The sequence below is a fragment of the Hibiscus syriacus genome, unplaced genomic scaffold (genome assembly GCF_006381635.1).
Source record: "Hibiscus syriacus cultivar Baekdansim isolate YM2019G1 unplaced genomic scaffold, ASM638163v2 tig00112471_pilon, whole genome shotgun sequence".
Classification (NCBI taxonomy): Eukaryota; Viridiplantae; Streptophyta; class Magnoliopsida; order Malvales; family Malvaceae; genus Hibiscus; species Hibiscus syriacus.
In genome coordinates this window covers 606,384-631,659 of record NW_024063340.1, presented here as the reverse complement: position 1 = coordinate 631,659, position 25,276 = coordinate 606,384, and the positions used below count along the sequence as shown (strand labels likewise).

General features: G+C 34.5%; 3 protein-coding genes and 1 pseudogene across 3 annotated transcripts; 2 read left to right on the top strand and 2 right to left on the bottom strand.

Annotated features, from left to right (window-relative positions):
* Nucleotides 1–952: 952 nt before the first annotated feature.
* On the top strand, nucleotides 953–1,883 carry LOC120179902 (nitrate regulatory gene2 protein-like). Its single transcript, XM_039185360.1, has 2 exons — nucleotides 953–1,222; nucleotides 1,329–1,883. The coding sequence occupies exons 1-2, from the start codon at nucleotides 953–955 to the stop codon at nucleotides 1,881–1,883; spliced, it is 825 nt and encodes a 274-aa protein (XP_039041291.1).
* A 3,186-nt stretch (nucleotides 1,884–5,069) lies between these two features.
* LOC120179901 lies at nucleotides 5,070–6,050 on the bottom strand. The gene has a single exon (XM_039185359.1). The coding sequence runs from the start codon at nucleotides 6,048–6,050 to the stop codon at nucleotides 5,070–5,072; it is 981 nt and encodes a 326-aa protein (XP_039041290.1).
* Nucleotides 6,051–10,125: 4,075 nt separating this feature from the next.
* LOC120179911 lies at nucleotides 10,126–12,425 on the top strand (annotated as a pseudogene).
* A 10,334-nt stretch (nucleotides 12,426–22,759) lies between these two features.
* On the bottom strand, nucleotides 22,760–23,992 carry LOC120179900 (phospholipase A(1) DAD1, chloroplastic-like). The gene has a single exon (XM_039185358.1). It carries the CDS (start codon nucleotides 23,990–23,992, stop codon nucleotides 22,760–22,762), a length of 1,233 nt encoding a protein of 410 aa, XP_039041289.1.
* Between the last annotated feature and the right edge of the window lie 1,284 nt (nucleotides 23,993–25,276).

Below are 25,276 nucleotides of genomic sequence, written 5' to 3'. Positions count from 1 at the left end.
CGAGTTCGACAAAACTGGAGGCCTCTTTTGAACAACGAGGTAAAAGATAGAACCGCTGGAAGTGCGACTCAATGTACATATTAGTGGGTCGAGAAAACAGATTCTTCTTCCCTCTGCGTTTATGTTTTGGGTTTGGATTTTCGATGGATCTAGAAATTCGTGTTATTGACTTTGTTATATTTTATTCTTATGTCATTAATGGGTTATAGGTATATTTTTTAAATAGTTTCACGTGGTTATAAATTAATATTATTTAAAGTTATTTTTAATTATAAATAATGTATGCAAACTGCATATGTAATAGTTTGAATTCGAATCTTTCCAATAGATTATGATTATTGTATATATATGATTAATATTTGATGCTTTGATATTAAGATTATTAGAAGAAAAATAGTCAATTAATAATTCTCAGTGAGAATAGTATTTGAAAAAGAATTATTTAGAAAAATAATAATATTTTGGTAAAAATGCATTACGTCGGTTGTGTTTTTAGTGACGTGGCAGGATGTTCATTTAAAAATTTTACTGTATGTACCATTCAGAGTTAAAATGAAGAAATTGTTTTTGGAAGATCAATGTCGCCCTTTATTCCCCACCGCCCCTCCCTTGTAAATACAGACAACAGCCTTCTCCCACTAATTAATCATATTTAATTACCCAACCAACCGAATTTAAACCATTATTTACTTATTTTGCCTTTGCCACTAATCACCCTTCACCCATCTCTCATCACCCGCCACAACACCAAAAAGCTAGAGTTCAAATGCTCCATTACCTATAATTTTACCTCTGTTACTATTCTTCTTCTTGTTTGATCTGTGCTTTGTTTTGCTCGGCATAGATTTTCTGTTTTTATTCCTTCTTCTTTTTTTTCATGTCTTGATCAAATAGTGACGTGCTCGAGAATAATGGGTTGTGCGGCATCGATGCTGGACTATGAAGACACCTGATGAAGGAAGCCGTCCACACTCGACACCACTTAGCCTCCGCTCACGCCGATTACTGTCGCTCTCTTTGTGTCACCGGTTCAGCTCTTACTTCCTTCGCTGCCAGTAAGCCTCTTTCCGTCTCCAACGAAACCCCTGCAGTTCTTCTTGACCCATCTCCTCCACCAACCAATCCCACCCCTCTACGTGTCCCTCCTTCTCCCTCCCCTTCCCTCCACCCTCCTCCCCCCCCCCCTTATCTTCTTCCCCTTCCCCTTCTGTGGCTCCCAATCGTCGCCTGCCACTAAGTTACCCCCGAAACTCCCCCACATTTTGTCGGATTCGAGTCTTTCTTCTTCTCCCCTAAGCTCGAAATCCGGGTTTTCCAACAATTTTTAGCCGACGGCATATCAAGCTAATTCAACGTACTTAGACTCTCCTTCCCAAGTTTCTTCTATTTGGAACTGGGAAAATTTCTACCCTCCTTCCCCACCGTACTCCGAATTCTTTGAACAAAAAGCAAAACGACGAAAGCAACAACTAATCCAACAGCGTCCTCGAAATCTACATTCTAACTACCCTGAAGACACAGAAGATACCAAAACGGAGAAATCAGGATACGATTTCTTCCGTCCTGAAAAACCGAACCACCGTTACAATATCAATACCGGTACTAATGGCAATAATAATTTCGATCAGGAAACTGAAAGAGAAGAAGTGCAATGCAGTGAATGGGGAGACCATGGCCATGATCGTTTCACCACCACAAGTTCATCGGACAAAGAGGGGGGAGATGATGTGGCATCCAGATCCGAGATTGGGACCCGCAACTCGGAGAGTTACATCATCTCCATCGGACTCCTCCACCGGTGCAACCACTGCCACGGCATCCAATGTAAGGGGTTGCTGCTGGGAATAAAATGGATAATAAGCCGGAGGATGCAGGTGCCATGATGGGTATGACGATGGTTGTTAGGCATAAGGATTTGAAAGAGATTGTTGATGCGATCAAAGAGAATTTTGATAAAGCTACTGTATTTACTCGACTCGGTATGCTCATGTTCCTATCATATCAAATAGATGAACACAACAGAATCTCGATAGGTGAAAGCTATTATTTTCTTGCTTTTCAGCAAATATGTGAAAGCTCAAAAGCATGTTTACAACTTGTAGAATCAACAGGCATACTACAATTCTGATTGCTGGATTGTTCGCTTTCTAAGAGGCAATTATTCTCATAGAGAACAAAAAGTTCTGCCCATGACAATGCCATTGCCTCAACTGTATCTGTTTTAAGGTTCACATTCGGAGTTCAGGACCGCTCATTGGAAGTCCTAACAATGTTGTCACCAAGGTGAGAATTCAGCCCCCCAAATGCCCACAGCACTAGGCACTAACTGGTACATTGTCCCAATTGTTAGGCTTTGTCAATGATCAACATAAAATAGGCTTTGAGAGCAAGTTTTATGGGCAACCAAAATAAAGTCGAAAACCTAATTGGTAAAAAAACTTAAAGATTCCTAATTCTGGTTCTCATGCACACAGGCACAATAATTTTCATACTGATTTAAAGCTTAAAAGTTTAAAAGAGGACCAACTGCATTCCCATATCATACCATTTAGTCATTAACCATTTAAATACAAAAATCTACATCTAAGAAGTAGCAGATGATATATACAACTCCAAAATGATAATAACCAGGAATCAGTTCATACATACATGCATATATAGTGTACTATTAAGCAAATTACCTTCTGAAGAACTTCAACCTTTCCCCCACTTTGAACCCCAAACATGATCTTTCGATGAGCGACAGCTTCATCGAGGCCAGTGCTTTGAGTACAGAAAGCGTGAGCCTTACTAAGGCGTTGATCTGAGTATTGGTTGTGGTTAAACGTCGGACCATCTCATCGTCACCAAAGACAGCCGGACCACTTGATGTTGACGGGTTCTCAGCACTCGGAAACCAAATTGGACGCCCAGGATCTTACCATATTCTCAATTCGACCCCTCCAGATTCTGATCACAGTACCCGATGAGGCTGCCACTCATTGAAAGAGCATATTTGGGTTCGACCATCATTTTAGAGTAGAGTAATTTCTTGGGAGCCTCAACGGCGATGATTTCTCTTTGGGGTTTTCACCAACAGTTCGATGGCTGATTTTCGGAAAAGGAATTCGATTATGCAACCGCAGACGTCTGGGTTCAATTCTCCTTCCATCGGAATTAGAGTTCGAAACCCTAATTCTTGGCTGTGGTTTTAAGAGAAACGGGCTGGAAGGAATGCCGGTAGAATACTAAATCCACCAAACCCTACACACTGATCCTTATTTGTTCGTTCTCTGATTTCACATTTTAAGGTCAAACTTAATTTTGGCCCTTCTATTATATTCAAAATAAAATTTTATATTTATATTTTAATTTGATATAATTTAGTCTCAACTTTTATTTAGAAATGCATTTATTGTCATGATAATGTAGGATTAACTATTCACAAACAGGTCATTCGGATCGGGTCATTTCGGGTCAAGTTATTTCGAGTCTAGATTATTTGGTTTAATTTTGTTCAAGTCGTTCGAATCTAGTTCGGGTGTACAGTAAATCGGATCGGGTCAGATGATTATCAGATCAGTTGTTTTACGGTTCGGATAAATAGAGGATCGGATGATTTTTGGGTCGGGTCAATATCGGATCGATTGATTTTTGGTTTAGATAAACCTTTAGATCAAGTCAATTCGGGCTGAATTGATTACGAGTCTAATTAAGTATATATAGAATATATTCTTGTAAAAATATGTCTTCTTGTTGTTAATCTTATCATTTAGGCCTAATTTCAATTCTCAATCATTCAATATTTTAAATTAAACCAAAATTTAGAGATGATAAATCAATAATTTGACACAAATACGGTCCTATAATATGTGTTAGAATTTGTTATCAAAATTTTATATTGATCTTGTATGAAAAGATTATAATGAGAACTATTTGATAAAGAAATAATTTTTTTATTAAAGATTTTATTTTCAATTATAAATTTAAATTTTTTATTAAATTTTAAAAAATAATATATAACTTTATTTATTAAGTTTTAGTAGTAACATAAGTAAACTTTATATTATTTTTATTATAAATCTAATATTATTTTCTTTGTTTTAGTTGTTTTATATTATTTTTATTATAAATCTAATATTTTTATAAAAAGTAATATAAGTAAACTTTATTTATTATTTTTTTAATTTTACAATTAAATTCTTACTTTTATACTCTTCTTACATAATAACATAAGTAAACTTTCTATTATTTTATTATAAATATAATATTTTTAATAAATTATTAGTTTTATTTAAATTAATTTATTATTCAATTCGGATTAATTTCTATTCGGGTCGCTTTCGGGTCGGGTTAATTTCGTTTAGGTTTGATTTCGGATCGGATTAAATTTTGGTTCGGGTTATTTCGACTTCGGTTCGGGTTACTTTCAGTTTTGCTAAATTTTAGGTCGGGTATGGTTCGGATCGGGTATGGATTAGGTATCAGATCAAATTTGATTATCATATTCGGGTTAATATCGAGTATTAGGTCAGGTAAATCGGGTTCAGGTCAAGTTTGCTAGGTTTATTATTAGAGATACCCATGGGTCAGTAAATTTGATCTGAGTATAATATTTTTTAATTCGTCATTAGATTTAATTTTAATTTAACAAAACATTCTTATCTCGATTTTAAAAGTAAAATTTTACATTTACTATTAATCTCGATACCAATATATATAATATTTTATTAAGTAAAATAGAAATCTAAATGAAAAATATATAAAGAGAAATATTATAACAATCATATTTAAGTATGTAAATGTCAATTATACTATTATTTTTGGATTGAATAATATCAAGTATTTTTCATCTTAAACTTAAATTCGGTCTAATCCAATTTTATACTTAAAAATTTTGTCTCGACATTATCTAAATCTATTTTTTATATAGATTAATCTTATAAAATAAGGTTAGATCGAAACCTGTCGAATTCGAGTATAATACACTTATGAATTACATAAACCATACATTCATTTTCACTATTTATATAACAAATAAACTCCTAATCCATTTTTTTTAATCCGACACAAAAGAACCCTTCACATTTTCACTTGCCATTCTTTGCCCCATAACCCATACAAAGCAACAACTTGGGTCTATATCGTACAAGCGTCTTTAGGGTCACTTGGGACGCATTCTTTTCCTCCCTGCGTGGGGTTATTCCCATGGCCTTCAAGCTAAACTTCCTCTTAAGTTTTGGCCTTGTTTCTTTTCCATTTCCATGGCATTTACCCTTGTTTTCATTGCTCATCGCTCTCATGGAACCACTCCTAAACATAAGGTTCTTCATTTTCTGACCCTTAGTCTGCTTTCCACTTTCTCCGCCCTCCATTGTTGAATCTTCATTCCCAACTTTCACAAAAACTACACCTTTGGGCTCCGCTGGTTCATTGTTCTCCATCGTCTTGTTTGAGTTCGAATCCGATTGTTTCGTCGATAATATGAGTCCCATCTCATTGATCTGCTTCTGCTTCGACACAAACATGCCATTGGTTTCTTTTGGTCTTGTTGTTATCTCCCTAAACGGAGACATAGACCGGGATCGTCTATGGTTTTTGGCTTGGGATTCTTCTTCCTTGACGTTCTTCAAAGCCGTCATGAACGGATCGAAGTCGTCATTTCCCAAGCTCCTACGTTGAAACCAAAGTCTCAGGCCACCACTAGGCGACCTAGGGGACGATAAAATCGACCTTTGCTTATGATGTTGAAGTCTCGGCGAAGGCTTCAACTGCATCACTTTCCCATCACAGAACAGCTCATCAGCATATGACATGGCAGGAAGTGATTCCTTCGGTTTCTCCGGTCGGGACTCGGACTTCCTCTTTGACTCAACCTCGCGTCCATCAACATCGAAACGACAACTAATATCGAACTCGAACTCATCACCATCATTGAAGCTTGAATCTTCAATCCTATTGGGACTTGTTGGGACACTAAAGAGACACAAACCTCCCACTTCCATGCTGATTCTCCTCGGGCTAGTAGGGGCACTCGTAGAGAAAGTGTCATTCGGTGTTTGAGGTGTCATTTGGCTCAAATTCTGAAAATTGAAACCCAGTTCTTTTGCTTCTGATTTGAAGGAGAAACCCCATATTATAGGGGAAATTCCTGGTTTATTTCCCCTCCACCCATAGCTAAAGATTGCATTCAAATGGAGACTTATTTATTGTCAAGAAGCTGTCTGTACGACTAATAGTTTTATCATTTTGTAAAGTACTATGCTCAAGCTTGTTGTGTCTGCGAATGATACAAGACCATATAGTTGTCTTGAAGCATATACAACAAAGATACCTGGCTTTGTTATTTGTAAACAACTAATGACAGTCAGTACTTGTAACACCTCAATCTGTATCCGAGTCCGATGTGTCACATTGACTTTTCAAAACTCTATTCTTTACAAATTCACTAAATTCTTAATTTCCTCATTTGAGAAACAATTACTTTACAGTAATTAATACTATCAAATTGTTTTACAAACCATTCAGAGCATATTCAACTCAATCCACTAAATTCTTAATTTCCTCATTTAAGGGAGATGCTGACATATCTTGCTCTTCTTCGCTTCTCTTCTCGCTTCTGTAACCTACGTGTGAAACAATCACACGCTAAGTCTATGACTTAGTGAGTCATTACATTTATAAAGGAACTCTAATTATTTAAACATGCAGGAACACATCATCTCATGATATCATACCAAAACAGTATAACATTACATACAATGTAATATACACATATACATATCTCACACTATTTTCATTACTAACCTTATTCCACTATCCATATTCTTATCATTTATGTCTTATAATCATATACTCGTATGTCTATTCTTTTAAGCCACATATGATTCATTTAATCAAGCAATACACACATCATCATATAATCATATAATGCAATTCATATTACAAAAGCATATATTTTACATGTAATATATATATTTATTGTTATCTCTTTGTTAGCCTATGTACATATGTGAGAACTGTAGATATGTGAGTCTATTGAGGTTGTGCATTATGTTGTCATCGCAGCTCGTATAATTGTCCCAAATGACCTATCCATATGTTCCGAAGAACATATGTAAATGTCCATATGTTCCGGAGAACATAAGAAATCATGTTCATATGTTCCGAAGAACATAGGTAATCATGTACATATGTTCCGAAGAACATAGGTAATCCTGTCCATATGTCCCGAAAGACATAGGTAATTCTGTCCATATGTTCCGTAGAACATAGGTAAACCCTCGACTCTTGGCATGCCAACTATACCACTAGCTCTCATATTACATAACATGGGCATTATCATTTATAACATTTCACATAATCATATAAACACGTAGTTCACTGTCACGTATCACATAGCTTATATCGCATAACTTGTATCACATATACACATTCATATCACATGTTCATATAAGTTCATAACTTCTTTCACATTTACATATAATCATGTAGCTTCTTTTCACGTAGTTCATGTCACTTTTCATATCATTCATTTATCACATATAACATGGCTTAATATATGTTTGTATTTTTTTCCACCTAATCACATCTACATCTTCTCATATATCTCATACATAATCTCTATCATATATACATTTCTTCACTTATCTTATAGTTATTTATCATATTACATAATTTAACTTATATCATATTATCATGTATACATATATCATGGACACTTAACATGTATCATATAAACATGTATTCACACATATCATTAACACATGCAACAATCAATAACACACATGTAACAAGTCTTATTTTCATTAAATATAATACACTATCTAATATGCACTCACCTTGGCCTCACTAAGTTTCAATCCCATTTTATGATTCCTTTCTTTTGATCGAATTTTAACTTGATAGTCATCCCGGAACTTGTTCGTGCTCGATATCTACATAATCATACATTGATACATATTAGTATCCAATTGATGTATTCTAATCTATCATTTCTTAGACCAAAAGAAAGGCCTAATTCTATTTCCCTTTGAAGTGCATCGGTACATTCTACAGTGCATCGATGCATTCCTTAACATGTGCATCGATGCACTATCCATGCATCGGTACACAATTCACCTTCGATGTTCAAATCTTAAGGGGGTGCATCGATGCACTCTTTATGCATCGATACACTAGTGCCATTCGATGTTCATTTATTTGAGAGTGCATCGATACACATTGAAGATGCATCGATGCACACAACCCAGAAATTACATTTTGAGCTCGAAAATTCTTACTCTGTCCTCAAATTCTACTTATTAATCCCTCTTTACACCTTACAACTTATCTATACATATGTAAACCTTCTTATAACGTTATAACATTAACTATCCCTCATAATTCACCATAATTCTTGAATCAAAGAATTTCATCAAATTTTCTATGTGTTCTTAATTCAATTCTATCACCTCTAACTTCTTAATTAGCCATTTGACAAGTCAAATTTAACCTCAAATTCTACTAACTCTTTTTATTTCAAGAATTCACTTAAAAACTCCTTTTACTTAATCTCTCCTAACTCTGTCGTCTTTTGATTTTAAGATAACTTAAGCTTTCCTTAAACTTAGTTATCGTCTAATGATCACAAACTAACCTTGAATTCATCAAGAAATTAACTAACCATGAACTCACCTTTGCTCTTGGCTTCCACGTGAAAGAGAAGAAGAAAGGAAAAGAAGAGAATTCTGGAGAAATCTCATGTGGTTTCCTTATCTTATAAAGGAAAAATAAAAATATTACTTGTCAAATGATCATTTTACCCCTTATTCCATCAGTTATTTACTGAACAATAAAATAAATATTTCAAATCTTTCAAAATCAGACTTCAAATTTTCAAAACTTTTATTTTAGTCACTTACTCTTGTTTTGGGATGTTACAGTACTCGTCTGTAAGATATCGTCCGCTTTGACACTTGCGCTTTATGATTTTCTGTACCTCTAGACTCTACCGGAAAGTGATATTGGAGATGATTCCATCAAGATCTCCGACCGAAGACCATGTCCAGGCTACTTCACTTATCAGCACCACGTCCAGTAGCTTCTGCAATGACTATCAAATCCATCCTACACATACAATTCCAATTTCCAACTTGATTGTGTTTTGGAACATGTTGGGTAGGAAGGAAGAGTTCAGTCTGCAACCGTGTGATGTGCATGTAAAAACGACACCTCGCGTGCATCAACAACATTTTGACTATCCGCTGTATTAAAGTGTTCGACAATGAAATAATATCCAAGAAACCATAAGGCTTAACGTTTTGGCTCGGGATACATATGATAGTATGAATTTGCAATGTCCAAGTCCCCTTTTCAGCAGGAGAACACTCGACTGCTGGAAGCATGGATAATGCCGAGGAGCAGTTTCAAGAAAAAAAATGGTTGAACCGTGAAAGAAAGGGAATGCAGCATTCTTTCTACTATCGAATTCGACAGCAATTCTTGTGCAATTATAGATAAAAGTCCGACCACATCGGCACATGAACAAACAGGATCTAAACCATATGGTCCAGTTTTGGCACAAAGTAGAACACACATCTGCTAAGATAGACAACATACATCTGCTAAGATAGACAACATACAATAGCGTTAACATCTGGTGAAGAGCATGCCAGTAATCCCTATATAGCAGATGACAATAATCATTTTATTCAATCAAGGTAAGGCCGAGAATCGAAAATAAAAACTACTCAATGAATCGATGAACATGATGAAATCCAATAGTACAGAACCAAAAAAAACAAGCATAATACATACATGAACGCATGCATGCACACGAACAAGACACCTTTGTGCCTTTTCTTTTCAACCAAAATATCCACATGACATAAGACATACATACAAGCTACAAACGCGAATGAAACATTAAATCGTATCAGTAAAGACTGCAAAGGTAGAGGCAAGGGATTAGGGAACTAACAGACTGCATGATATCACCGTCCATTGAAATTGACAAGGACTAAATTGCTCTATTTTTCTTTTGAGAGGGAACTAATAGGATTTTCACCAAAAGAAAGTGTGTGAAAACACTTGTTGATTGAAGGATTCCTCCATCCAAACTATATCTTCCACTTGCTTGCTGGCTTCACCAGTTCTCTCTTGCAGTTTTTCTGGGAAAACTTTCTAAAATCAGGTCCTTGAAATAAGCTTGCTCATCACCTCCAATGTATTACATCCGTTGGATCGAAAAGAAAATGATCTAAGCCGTTGATAAGAAAAAATACCTAAAGGCTAAAGAAGTTCGATAAAAGAGAAGGGGTTTCTCCCATTCTCTTCACGAAAGCTGAAAGGTTCAAGCTTTCTCCTCTTCAAACTAGAAATTTTCAACTATGTTTGTTAAGAATTCTTTTTTAGTAAAGGGGTCTTTTTTTAGACGCTTTTCGTCATCATCATCGTCTTCCTCAAGCGTGCTTTAAATCGAAGATGTTTTAAGACATACAAGAACATTTTCAAATGAAGATGCTAGTGAGTATTCTAAAGTGAGTCATGATGTAAATCCTTTGCACTTCTATTCTGGATCTGCTCGAGCTGCTGGGATCGGCTTGTTCATGGCTTGCTTGTTGCTTCATTGTTTCCACGGATTATTTCCTCCCACTTCGTAAGTCGATTTTACCTTTTTTTTCCTTAATTTTGGCAATGTAAGTGCTTGATAAATTTCTTCAACCAGAATCATAATGATTTTCCCCTGAGTTCCTCAGTTTTTTGTCTGAAGAATTTCTTCGACATTGATTGGTTGTCCTGATCATCCTGCTAATAGATTTATGAAGAGAATACTCCATTAATTTTACTAACAATACTTGAAAAAAAAAAACTACATTATGACTTGAGAATGCCTCACACTTGCTTCAAAATTGTATCCTAGCAAAGTCACTGATAGTCTTGGCCTGGTCCAATTAACTTCACGGTCCTAGTCTGTGCACTTATAGAGTTTTCACTCCTATGGGTGTTAGCCCTTTCCTGGACAAGGTTCATCTCCGATGATCACAATTCTCGATCGCCTAATTCCAAGCATTCCCTTTTCATGAACCATGTATATCCCTCAATTGGAAGTCTTTGATAGTTCAATCTCTTGAATCCTCTAGCTTTGATTGTTCAGTATCCTAAATTGTTCTGCTTTGACACCACTTTGTTGGAGATTGGTTAGTGAAAAGAAATGTTTCTGTTCAATGTTTAGGAAGACCAATAACATTATGCACTCATAAGCACTCTCTCTCTATTAGTTCCCTTTTTCTGTATTCTTCACTTCTGCACTACTATCGCATACATTCTACTCTTGTTACTCGCACTAACGCTTTGAGCTCATTCCTCATGGGTTACTTCACTCCACGCACAGCACACCAAAATGACGAGCTCTATTTGTAGGTTCTTAGATCGATGTTGGAACCGACTTAGATCGCACTCTACAAAGCACCTCCTACTCATGTTACTCACAGTTATACTTTGAACTCATTCCTTGTTGATTACTTCACACGCAGCACGATAAAATGACAAGCTTTATTTATAGAATTTTATACTGATGTTGTAATCGACATAGATCATTCTATATGTCGGTTAAAATATAATCTAATGAGAGCAGCCGGAAGAGAATTATAGAGAGTGATCGGCATTTTAAACAGTACTCTCCTGATGTTGCTTTGGTAATCATGCAGAGCATTATTAAGCCTTCTTGGTGTGCAAGTCAGGTATTTGTTCAACTTCAAGTCATGTCACTTTTTCCTCGTTCGAAAATGAGTGCATTTTTTGTGTGTGTGTTTGGGTCCGAATTGTATCATGAACATTTCGAACTGATTTTGGGCACCCTCTAGAATCTCCATTTGGGCTCTCGCTGCTCTATATTATGCTTCATTTTCATTGTCTCACCGAGTAAAATGTTAAAATGGGAATGAAACTAAACTGTTTTGAGTATCTGAAATTGTTGTTTAGCCTGGAGCTATATATGTTTCACAAAGCTTGCACTTCAGGTCTCCAATTTACATTGGAGATGAAGTTGTGGGTGAGGTAGAAGCTATCAATATTAAACAAAGCAAGAAGAGATACACGTAAGTGTTTGATTGAATCGATTAACTCGAAATTTTGCAAACAAATCGTAGCATTTGGCTGAATGTTTTTTCGTGGTTCAGAGCAAAATTATCAACAGAGTGCTTCAAGAATGGCGGGCTTCTTTTTATTGATGGTGAGGAGGCCGTGGCAATTTTACCAACTCTAGCTATGGAACAAGTTATTACCCATGCAGGGACGGAACCACATTGATGGTGAAAGGGGTGGTGTAATTATTTTTAAGGTTCCTATTGTTTTGAGAGTAGGCAAATTAAGCCCCGACCCTTTTTTTGGTTTAATTTATTTTTTAGGGCTTATCAGTTTTGAGACTAGTTAAATTAATCCTTGCCCCCAACTTTTATTGTTTACTTGTTTTTTTAGGTCCTTGTAGTTTTAAGATTAGCCAAATTAAGCCTTAGTTTCTGTTTTTAGTTTAAATACTTTTTAACTCCTTGCCAATTTGAAGTTAAGCAATTTAGCACTATAATTTTATCCTAGTTTCCTCCTTGTACCCATATGACAGTAGAAGAAACTTGTGAGTCATGGATTCATTACAATTTGATTTGATGGTATATTTTTAATCCGAAGAGCAGCAAGCTGCTACCAAAGTACATCACAAAAAAACCCACCCCGACAAATAACTAATAACTATACCAACCCCCATTCTATACAGATTAAAATTAACTTGATTGTCCTTGTTCATAGGTTTACCCAGCATCCTAAGCCTAACCGCCTCTTTAATTGCTCTTCAACAACTCATGCCCTTGAACATACTTCCCCTGAACCACCCGTAAATTCCTCTCCCTCCAGACAAAGCAAATGATAGATTTCCAAGCTAATTTCAAAATGACAGTAAGCAATGATTTACCACTTAAGGTCCTCATAGCTAGACGTAGCTCCACCTGCCAATAACACACTTCCCTCAGCAGCCCACACAACCTCAAAACAGCAAGCCAAATTTCCTTAGAGAAGTCGCAACAAACGATGTGATCTCTGGTCCACATAGCACACAATCTGCATCCACCTGCATAGCCTATCTCTGGTAGGCAATCTATGTAAGGCAGCCATCCAAGCAATCATAGACTGCCTTGGAAAGTGGAAGATATGCAGACCAACCTATACTAGTCCACCTTCTCTCTTCTCCTAAGGGCATCCCACACCATCCTAGAAGACACCCTAGGATCCATCACAAGTGAGACAAAGACAGAAGACCTCAACTTGAGCATCCTCCTCCAAACGTAGCTATGGCTGAATCTAGGGTGCATCTGTCAAAAGGAAGCATCCTGCATGATGTAAGCACGAACCCAAGCCACCTAAATTGACACCTACACCTGCAAAATGGCCTTAATAAGCATTACAAGGCAAACATTGTTCTAGACTTTCAGATCCTTCAGCATTAGCCCCTCTTTAGACTTAAGGTAGCAAATGGAGTCCCAGCAAACTCGAGCCCCTCTGGAAGCAACATCCTTATTCTTTCAAAAAAACCTAGAATAAAGTTGATCGATTCTAAGTAAAATAACTTTGGGGAGCATCAACTGTCTGCTCCAGTAATTTTGAATACTAAAATTTACATCTTGGATGAGCTGGACCCTCATCGCATAAGTTACTAGTAGCCCAGGTTTGGAACTTAGCCTCAATCCTATCCAGCAGAGGCCTGTAATCAGCAACAGACAGTTTCTTAACAACCAGGGGCCCCCTAGGTATCCGACAGGCAGTCTCCCAATCCTAAACCTAATATCCTCCGCAATATCTTGTAACACCTCATTAGAAACCCCTACAGTGTACAACTTACTTTTAGCAAGGTTGAACCTAAGCCCAGAAAAGTCATAAAACTGCTGCAAAACCACCAAATTCCTTTCACCGCATCATACTTGCCTTTGGAGAAGATCAGCAGATCATCCGCGAAGCAAAGATGTGTGATCTTGATCCTATGACACTTACGATGGTACTTGAAAAAGCCCCTGAGTAGCCGTTTCATCCAGCATCCGAGATAAAACATTCACGGCCAAAACAAATAGGTAGGTAGAAGGAGAAACCCCTGCCTAACCCTTTTGGAACCTCTAAAATAACCAAACACACCACCGTTCAGTGCAACAGAGAACCTAGGCTGAGTAACGTATCTTCGAATTCAACTAATAATGATCTGGGAACCTTCAAAGCTTCTAAAACCCTAAACAAAAAATCACAATGAATAGAACACCTTCTGAATATTGACCTTGAACGCACATCTAGGGGAAGGAGAAGACCGACCATAACCACGACCAACTCCTAGGCAAGCAAGGTATTATCAGTGATGCTCTTCCCACAAATCAAGGCACTCTGACTAGGAGCAACGACCTCATCCAAAGATCTAGAAATTCTCCCAGTGATAACCCTAGTGATGCACTTGAAAATAACTCTACAGTAAACTCCATCATAGAAGAAGGGTTTAGGACCTTGGGAAAAAGCACCAAGGTAGTGTTGTTGGACGCGGGGTGCATATACCCAGTGCGGAAGAAGTAGCTAACAACACTGATCAGATCTTCTCCCAGCTCTTCAAGCCTCCTTAAAGAAACATCAGGTGTAGCCATATGGCCTAAGGCCTTGTCCCATTAATCCCCTTCATTGAGTCCTGAATCTCTTCCCTAGTGACAGGCATACTCATAACAACCCGGGCCACATCTGAGAAGAAATCATTCAGAATTCCTTTCAACAGAGGCACCGACAACCCCTAACATCCAAATTGGGACAACCAAGCAAGGACTTATAGAAATCACGGTTTCCTCAGCAATCTCATCCATATACTCAAGCATTCTACCATCCCTCAGCTTCATTGATTTAGTGGTATTGGGTTCATTTTATGTACATTTAAGAGTGTTTATATTTAAGAAGAAAAGTTAAAGAGTAGCTGACAACTAATTTTCTTTTTAGTATACATATTATTCTTTTAAGTGGTGCTTGAAGAATTAAGCCTTTGAGTGTTTTTTCATTGAATTGAGGAATTAAATCAATTAAATTCTTGAATTCATTGAGTAGTTTTAGTATTAAAGAGAATGGTGTTTTCACTAGAAAACTTGGGTTCAAGAAACTTACTTTAGAGGATGTATGTGTATTGTCAATTGATTAAGAAAAATTTTAAACAATTATTATTTTATAATAATCTTAGACTATTTAAAATTATCAATTGAATTCTTTGATAAATATTAACTATTAAATTTCAATGATTTTCATGAGGATGTTATTGTCATATGATACGATTCTACCACATGGGATTTTTATATATTTTAAATGAAAATTGTAGAATGTTATTAAAGAATTAATAACATTTTTAAAATGTGTGAAAATATAATGATGTGATGAGATATAAAGGTATCGGTCAAGTCGTCCATGTCAGATTATATTCGATTTGAATTCTTTTCTTTGATATGGGTTGGATCAAAATTTGTTTAGATTTAGTTCAAGCTATGTAACTCAAGTCGAGTAGTGTATTGCGTTGGATGAATATCAAATCAGTTAACTTTTTAGTTGGTTAATATTAGATTGATCGATTTTTAATTCGGGTTAATATTGTATCAATTAGTTTTTGGATCGGGTCATTTTTTTATCTTCGGTTTAATTCAAGTTGAGTTGACAAGCCTAACATGTATGTATAGAATATTTATATAATCTTGTTAAAAAATGTGTCATTTCATTTGTCCATGTATAATTTAGACTCGATTTAAACTCGTAATTGTTCAATGTTTTGAAGTCAATCGTCATTTATAGATGTTAATTTAATCCCGATTCGATCTTATAAGAGTGTTAGAATTTGTGATTTGAATTTCATATTGATTCGGTTCTAAAATATACGATACAATGAAAAAAAAGTTAGTGGACAGAAATAAAATTTTTAAAGTAGTTATCAATTGGAACTAAATATTTCGAACTACAAGGGTAGAGAACATATGCTGTCCTTATTGCCACATGACGTATGATAGATACAACTCTTTTTGTTTGGAACAAAATGTTAATCATAGTACATACATACCATGAATAAAAAAGTTTGGAGCCCCCCGACAGCAATCTAATGCATAGAAGTGACTGCGAAAATAAACGAATTTATCAGACTATATATTTTATATTTGTATTTGATACACTAATGGTATATAAATTTATAAATCGTAAACTGAATTTCAAACTAAATTCATCAAATTTTATTTTTAATAATAAACTACTTTTGTGATTTAATGATGACGCGTAAAATTATATTCGATCAATATATTATATATTAATTCATGTTTTTGGGAATAAGACAAATCATGTATGGTTGGCCGTTTTGCATGGCAGTATGCAAACAGCATTGGATAACGACTGTTTTGTTGGCTTTTGGGATTACGACTTTTTTTTTTTAATGGTGAATCCTAACTAAAACAAACTCTTAGGTCTAACACATACACACGCAAATGCACGTGATAAATTAAATATAATTATATTTGGTTAATATAATTGTCAATAATAATAAAAACGTACAACGATGACAATGACAAGAATAAATTCGTTTGGCCTTGAAAGTTTTGTTTTTCAAACCCATGAGATTCATGGGCATAGATATGAAACTATGATTCGAGACAAGTCAAAACAAAGTTTTTTAACGTCAAATCATACTGAGAAAATCGATAATTTTAGTCCAGTTTTAGTGGCCTTGGCCTTCTCTGTCAATCACACAACCAGAATAATTAATTAATTAATGGATATTTTCTCTTTGGTTCCTAAGCAACCGAGTGGAATTATCTCAACTGAGTAATTGTATTAGGGATAGTCTAAATGTACCAAGTGTTTTACTAAACATACCAATTCTTTTAATAAAATAATAAAAAAGGAATGCTTTGTTAGCATTTGGACAGCAACTCACCTTTTTCTATATTTCACGTGCGCTGAACTCAACGTACCCAACCGTCTCCCATTCATTCCAACCGGATCTTGCACAATATATATTTTCATAAATTAAATATTATAAAACATTATTACAGATAATTTTTAGCTCTATTTTTTATTCATTATATCGGATTTCAATCTTTAATTCCAATTAAAGAAATCAATATTATTTATAACATTGATAATTTAAATTAGGATAAGTCTACAACGTATGTTGTATACCACTATATATTATTAAAGCGACATATTAAAAATATATTATTAACTAAAATGTTCTTATTAAGTAAATAATAAATTATACGTGTAATATTTACGCTATTATATAATTATACATACATGTATAAAAAAATAAATATTAAAACATTCATTGATAAATATCAAATTATTTTAAAAGTTTCGATGTTTGAATAGTTTTATATTTATATTGCAAATTATTTACGTAATTGCCCACGACTCCCTTGGTAGGTCGTAAGCAGACTTCTTTGTCGGCTACGATTTGTCGAGCGGTTGATATCAGCGGTAGGGATGGACATGGGTCGGATAGGGTGGTCCAACCAAACCTGAACTTTGTCCTTAAAAAATTCGGACACGATCCGAACCCATTTTTTTTTTAAAAAGCCCGACCCGATAGTTTGAATTAAATTTGTCCAAATATGATTTGAATCAAACATCAATCTAGTTTTAATCTGGTAATTAAATTAAATCAATGAATATTTGATTTTTATTATTATATTTTTTAGTAAAATGATAGTGAAATGATAGTAACATGATAAACAAAGTCAGCAACAAAACGCCACGTGTAGTCTAGTAGGGCCTGGGAAAATAAAACTGAAAAAGGGTTAGTCCACTAATTGTTGTTTTCAACATGACTAAATTTTTTATTATTTTTTTGGTAGGTTTAGTAGTACTCATTGTATTATACTGTAGTCTTAATATATAGTTAAAAAAATTATCATAAATATTAATATATTTTAATATTTTTGATAAAAAATTAATTAAAATAATATTTTTTTATCAAAAATATTAATTTTGTTAATTAATTTTTAGTAGAATCCAATATTAAATATTTTCGGTAGAAAAAAAATATATTAAATATCGTTTTATCAAAAATATTAAATATTTTATGTAACGCCTAATATTAATAATTTTTAATAAAAAAATAATATTTTAGATAATATTTTATCAAAAATATTAAAAAATTATTAATATTTTAGATAACGACTTTTTTAATTGTACCGGAGATTTCAACTACTTATGCTGATTTCGGTACGACAGAACACTGCATTTTCGTTTCCAACACGGAAAGGTACTGCATGTAGTTTTGCTCTTCCACGTGAGACATGCGCCTTAAGATTCGCTTTGACGATCATTGTGATATGGGGAGGAGATGATTTGATGGGCTTTGTCCTAGACAATTAATTTATTGCACTTAATTAAATTTCTTCTATATATTAAAAAATATTATTTTATGTGATTTTTTTATGGTGAAGGTTCACCAAATCAATTTCAAGAATACTTAAAATCAATATATCTGATTATTTTGATTTAAGTATGGTATAAATTTATTATCAGATAATTTTTTTAATAAAAATATTTTAGACCTAACATATATAATATACTTGCTTATCGGATATTTAGAATCCAACAAGTTTAGGGTTAGGGTAACAAAAAGGAAAGTTTGGTATGGTTTTTTGAAATATAATGTATGCACTATAATTATTAGTAATATATATCAAACAATTTCTACAAATTTTAGTCTTAGTCTCAATGAATACCGAATCTACAACCCATTTTAACCATCTATTTTAAAGATTACTGACATAAGTAATATATATTTAAATGGATTGAAATGAGAATTAATTACTATATAATATAATCAAATTAATAGTTAGAATATATTAAAAGAGAAATCACACGTACATTAAATTGAGGCACAAACCAACTTACCTCAGTGGTTAAAGGAATCTGTAACATTTCAAAATCGAGGTTAGTGACTAAAATGAGAAATTTTGAAATTTGGTGATTTATTTAGGAAAAAATGAAAAGTTCATGGATTTAAAGTGAAATATTCTGGTATTGGATTAAATTATGAGGAATGAAAATATGAAGGGTAATGTGGTCTTTTCATGTAAAAGATAGTTATCTCTTATTTAAAGAGATAAGCATGTGGGTTAGAGAGTATCTGGAAGCTTATCTCCTTGTCTACTCCTTTTTATCCCCGTAAGCCTCAATTAAAGGTGAGTTTTCTTGTTAGCTGATTATTTGTTAATTTTAAGTGTGAGTTTTGATCCTTAGTTGATACGTAAGCTTAAGAAAAGCTTAAGTTGCCTTAAAATCAAAAGATGAAGAAGTTATGAAAGATTAAAGAGAATGAGTTTTTAAGTGAATTTCTGGAAAAAAGTTAATAAAGGAATTCTGAGATGGAATTTGACTTGTCATCAACTTAATTAAGAGATATAAAGTAATATAATTGGATTTGGAACATCTTGAAAAATTGGTATGATTATTGATTTTTATATGAAGAATAGGATTTTGAGATTTAAGATGTGATAAATGAGTATAATTTGGTTTAAGTATGTTTACTTGAGTTAATAACATAAAAGGGGAGGAAACATAAAGTATTGAAGTTGAAAGGAGTGAATTTTCGTGCTTCCCTTGATATGAAAACTTCGAATGCAATAAGTGTATCGATACATAGGCAGTGTATCGATACACCAGTAAAGGGATGTACCGATACCCTATAGTGTGTATCGATACACTTCAAAGGGAAAATGGTAATAGATTTTTCCTTTAGTTTAAGAAATGAAAACTAGAGTATGCTATTGAGAATACTGATATGTATAATGTATGATTATGTAGACAGCGAACGTGAGCAAGTTTCAGAACGATCACCGAATTAGGATTCAACTCAAAGAAAGAAATATTAGAGGTGGAATTGGGAATTAAGTGAGGCCAAGGTGAGTGCATACTATAGATATAGTGTAATGAAATAAGACTTGTGATAAGTCTATTTCCTATGTTGGTTTTCATAGTTATATGATTATGAACATGCATAGATGATGACATTATATATATACATGCATAAATTATATATGTTTATATGATATATTAGATGACATATGATTCATGTGAACATATTTAAATAATATGTTATATGAGATGAGATTGATGATTATATGCACATGTGATATGTGACAGGATAAAAGAAATATGTGATCATAAGAGCAATGATATGAATATATGAAGCATAATGATAGTGCCCATGTTATGTGATATGAGAGCTAGGGGTATAGTTGGCATGCCAAGAGTCGAGGGTTACCTATGTTATTCAGAAAATATGGACTGATTACCTATGTTCTTCGGGACATATGTACTAATTACCTATGTTCTTCAGAACATATGGACTGGTCCTTAGGGACATCGATTGAGCTATGGTGACAGCATAATTGTGCACAACCTCAATGTACTCACATACCTTAAATTCTCAGTAATGTACATGGGCTTATAACAGGTATCAAAAGTGTTGGTATTATTATATGCTATCATGTTATTATTCTTTACACTGGAGTACATGTGACATGATTGAATTAATAGATTGTATGTTTATATTTATAAGAAATGCATCATTATTTTTATTCCTCAATAAGTCTGCCTATGACTTAGCGTGTAAGCGTTTTACACGTAGGTACCGAAAAGCAGAAAGGTCCAATATAAACTCAGTAGAACAACATATCTCTACTTGAAGATCAGAAGTAAATTACACAGTATGTCTTCTTATGTAATAAATAAGTTGGCATGTAAACAAAGTCGTTAAGTATGTATGCTCTGATCGAGTTTGGTAATGCTTTAAACGTATTTATGTAAATGGTAACTTTATAGTGATACAAGTTTAATTTTTTTTATGAGTTTTATATATGTTAGGCTGAAATTACTGTAGCAGTGTATTCATACACTATAGTAGTATCGATACACATTTTACATTCGATGTTTTGTGCATCGATATTGTTCATTACTGTTCACACAGTATCGGTACTATTTACACAACATCGTTACTATTCATACAATACAATACTATTCATAAAACATTTTTTCCTTAAATTTGTTATAACGAAACATAATACAACAATATATTATCATATTTTCTTAATATAAGTCCAAATGTTCTGTTATTTTGTAATAATATTGTTTTAAAAAGTCAATGTGACATCTCAGACTCGTATTTGGGTCGGGTACGGGTTGGGGGTGTTACAGAATCGTTGTTGTTCCTAGAGGTCACAGGTTCGAGCACCAACGACTGCAACAGGGTGATTGAGCGTTCATTGTCAAATAAATAAGAGTATTTAGAACATATACTACTTTGTAATCACCTTAGCTTAATAAAAAATAATAAATTAAGTAATTGGTTGTAGTTATTGAGTTGGACAATTCAATTCAATTTGTAAAATCAGAATAAATACTTGATTGAATAAGATTATTTAATGGATTAAAGTACTTAAGTCACCATCAAGTCGTTTTTATAGATCATATAAATTTTTTCTTCTTTGATTTTGTTTAGTCGACGACAACATCAATTTTGATGCAGGTTGCCGACCATTGGTTTTATTTTCTCTTTGTTTTTATTTTATTTTAATATGAATAATTCTGCCTTTATGATACGTGTATCTCTGTCTTTTATGGCACATTTATCTCTGTCTTTTATGGCACATTTATCTCTATCTTTGTGGCACGTTTATCTTTGTCTTTGTGACGCATTTTTTTAAATTTTTTCCTTGTTCGATTGGTCATTCTTTTATTTATGTTTTCTCAAGGTAGAATTTGATGATGCCATGATTTATCAAGATGACGCTTATTTGAAATCTTGTCGATCTTCACTATAGACCTTTGTATTGAATTTGGATGTATGATTTTGCGTTCGTATATAGTTTCTCACGACGTTCGGTTCTGATTTGTGGTTCTTAGTGGTCTTTCAATAGCTTAATTTCCTTTTGTGGTTCATTTGTCGATGCAATCAAATTTATTCATATATATTTTTGTTCGAGTCTTTTGGTTGAATTTTTAACTTTTTCCATGTATGGTCCTTATATGATCTAAAGTGATTAGTTTCAATATTAGAGGAAAAGTTCAAACTATGTATTTGATTTATGATGATAGTTGTAAACTATTATAAAAAAATAGTTTTAAACTTTTATTGTAATTTCAGATATTTTCACTTTTAATAATACTAATGGCTTCTGTTAGACAATTAATAGTTTGATGTTAGTTGGCAATTAGTAAAGAATTTGTTAGATTTGTCAGGTTGCTAATATTGGGTTATAAATACCCAGTCATTGCAATGTGTTCATCATCTATTGTAATTCATTTCTACAGTTAGTGAAAAAAACCTATTACTCTCCATTTTATTTGTTATTACTCATTGCCTTTCTCCTCTTCATTAAGTGATGCCGTTTAAAAATGCCCGACCTTTGTGACGGAGCATCAAGATTTCATCGGCTTCTATTAAAAAATTCACCATCAATCAATCAATCAATCAAGATCTTACATAAAATACGGACTCTTAAAAAAAAGGGAATTACCATCAAAATAACAAATATTTTATTATAAATAAAAATATTAGTAATAACATGTACAATGCCTAACTGATTAGACAAAAGAAATAGATAATTTTAATCATTTATTTACAATTATTTAGCAAATTTAATATAATATACACATTTCTAATCTTTAGACCTATAATCGAATCTTATGTGTACAACTGCATAAATACACTTATAGTTTTTATCTACAAAGATCCTAAAATTTCCCGATAGATTTAGCATAAAACTCTGCTGGCAGCGGCTCGAAAGGGACAATTTGAACTAACAAAACCATTTACTAACTCTAGATACGTGCCGAGTTCGTGACATGCAACCACGCCTCCTTTGCTCAAGTGTGGGCACTGTCTGCTGCTCAGTCTTAGCTCCTGCCCTACGTCGGCGTAAACTAGTTGCGCTTCTTCCACGCGTCTCTGAACCCAGCTCGATAGCCCCGCCGCATTGACCGTCGTGTCATCGTCATTGATTACGAAGCCTGGTACTTTCGTGATAAGATCATCGGAGTTTACTATACGTAGAATCTTGGTCCCGCTTTGTTCTAGTTGGCATCTGAAGCTTTGGTTTCCCACCCGCGGTCCTCCGAACGATAGGACGGTCACCGGCAGTGCATTGTTGAAGCTAGTGTTTATGTCGTACGCAGCGAGTATAGCTAGAGCCGCGCCGAGGCTGTGGCCGGTGATGGTCAGGCTTAACGGCTCGTCCTCGTACATTTCGAGTACTCTCTCGATCTCTTCCCTCACCATTTGCTGCAAGCTGGGACACGTGGCGTTCCCGGAAGTGTAGAGGCTCAAGAACCCACTCTCCACCATGGCCCCACCGCCTCGACCACCCACATCGGTTAACGTTGCGCGTAGATTCTCGAGCCACTCTAAGCACGTGGCGGTACCCCGGAATGCAATCGTCACGTCGCGCCTGCCGAGCCTAGCGATCTCATCCTTGTCTTGACACACCGCGACGTAACCGATCCAGCTCGACCGAGTCGAAACCCAGCTCGGACCTCGATCAACCCAACCCGGCAACTGAATCCCGCAAGTCGCTCGCAAGTTCTTGGTCGGTTTATAACCAGTCTCTTTAATGCAACACCGAGTCAGCAACGAGTTCTTGGTGAACTTACACGACCCAAAAGTCGGCGAAGAGGCGTCGAAATCAAAAGCACGATACGCCGCTTCAACGAATTGACCGTACCTCAGAATCTCACTCCGTAGAACATCATCAAGCGGGTCGAGCAAGTCGTCCCAGTTATTGATCCCTTGATACTCCATCCAATTCTTGGCGAGTTTATCCGAGTTAGAATGATTCAAATGATTCCACGAAAGCTCTTGATTCTCACGAGTAATGAGATTGAGAGGAGCAATGGCGGGAGAGGGAAAAGACGATTGAGTCTGAGTGAGTTTTGGAGTAGCAGGCGAAGTGAATGGGTTGAAAGTAGCAGCAATGGCAGAAACTCTCATATTGGCTTAATGTTTCTGCTTGATTTAGGTCAAATGGAGAATCAAAACAATGGTGGGTTTTTATAGGAGGAGATTGTGGTGGACGGCGGTGGTGGAATTGAAGCATGAAAAAAAATTTCATGGTGAAGGACGGAGAAGGAGAGAAAGTGAAGGTGGGGTAGGGCCGTAGGGGAGTCTACATGGGATAAACTTAACAGATGAAAATTGAAAAATAGCTGGAAAACGGCCGTGGGGTCCAACTGAGTGTAATGATCATTGGAATTTGGAGGAGATATAGCACAATCGATTCCAATTTGTAAATATAAATAAAAAATTATACCGGGACCCACACCCTAAGATATTGGAAAATGACCATCTTCCTCTTTCCGACCATGAGAGTTTTTTTTTTTTGACTCGTTCTGCCCACGTGGATTTCATACCGATAACATTCCATCTAATTGCTTTATGAATACAAGTACTAAGTTAGGCTGGATCGTAATCCACATAATGGATTTTATGTTTTTTTTACAAATTTTAAATTTAATTCTATTTTTTTTTAAAAAGAAAGAACTCTTGAAGAAAAAGCTTTAAAAATAAAATAAAAGGAATCTTTCTGATGAATTAAAAGGGATTAAATTAAATGAATAAAGAAAAGTGGAATATAAACTACAGTATATGCTATTTAATCTTGATTATGGGTAGGGTAAAAAATAAGTTGACTAAAAAATATCGGTTTTTTAATTTGAAGAGCACTCTTAAAACAGATTAATCAAGTTATTTTAATGGCAAAAAAGATATTATTCTATTTAGAGGTATTAAATTCAAATAGATTCATATGTAGATGAGCATTGTTAATGATTAATTTTTTTTAAACAATTACAACATTATAATTACTCTAAACTTTCAAAAAAAATCCTCCTAAAATGTTTCGTTTTGGGAAGCTTTAATAGCTCTTTTTTTTCATATTTATTTATCTTATTTTTTCTCATTTTATTTTTTCTACTTCTTTTTATAAAAGTTGTCTAAAATCGTAACATACGTGGTCACTTTTTGTCAATTACCATAATTTGGTATCGTATATCATATGATATTGATAACGACTAAATGTTTCTAAAAATTATTGAAAGACACGCCTCAACATCCTAAATTCAAATTCGAATTTGGAGTCTGTTTTGCTCGGAATTATCCCAAATAGAGCAGATCTATGCTAGAAGTTTTAGGCACTCTTTTTCTCTCTCTTTGAACCAGATGCTCGATCGGCCTGAGTTTCAAACTAAATTTTCTTTTTGAGAGCGGAATATCCCT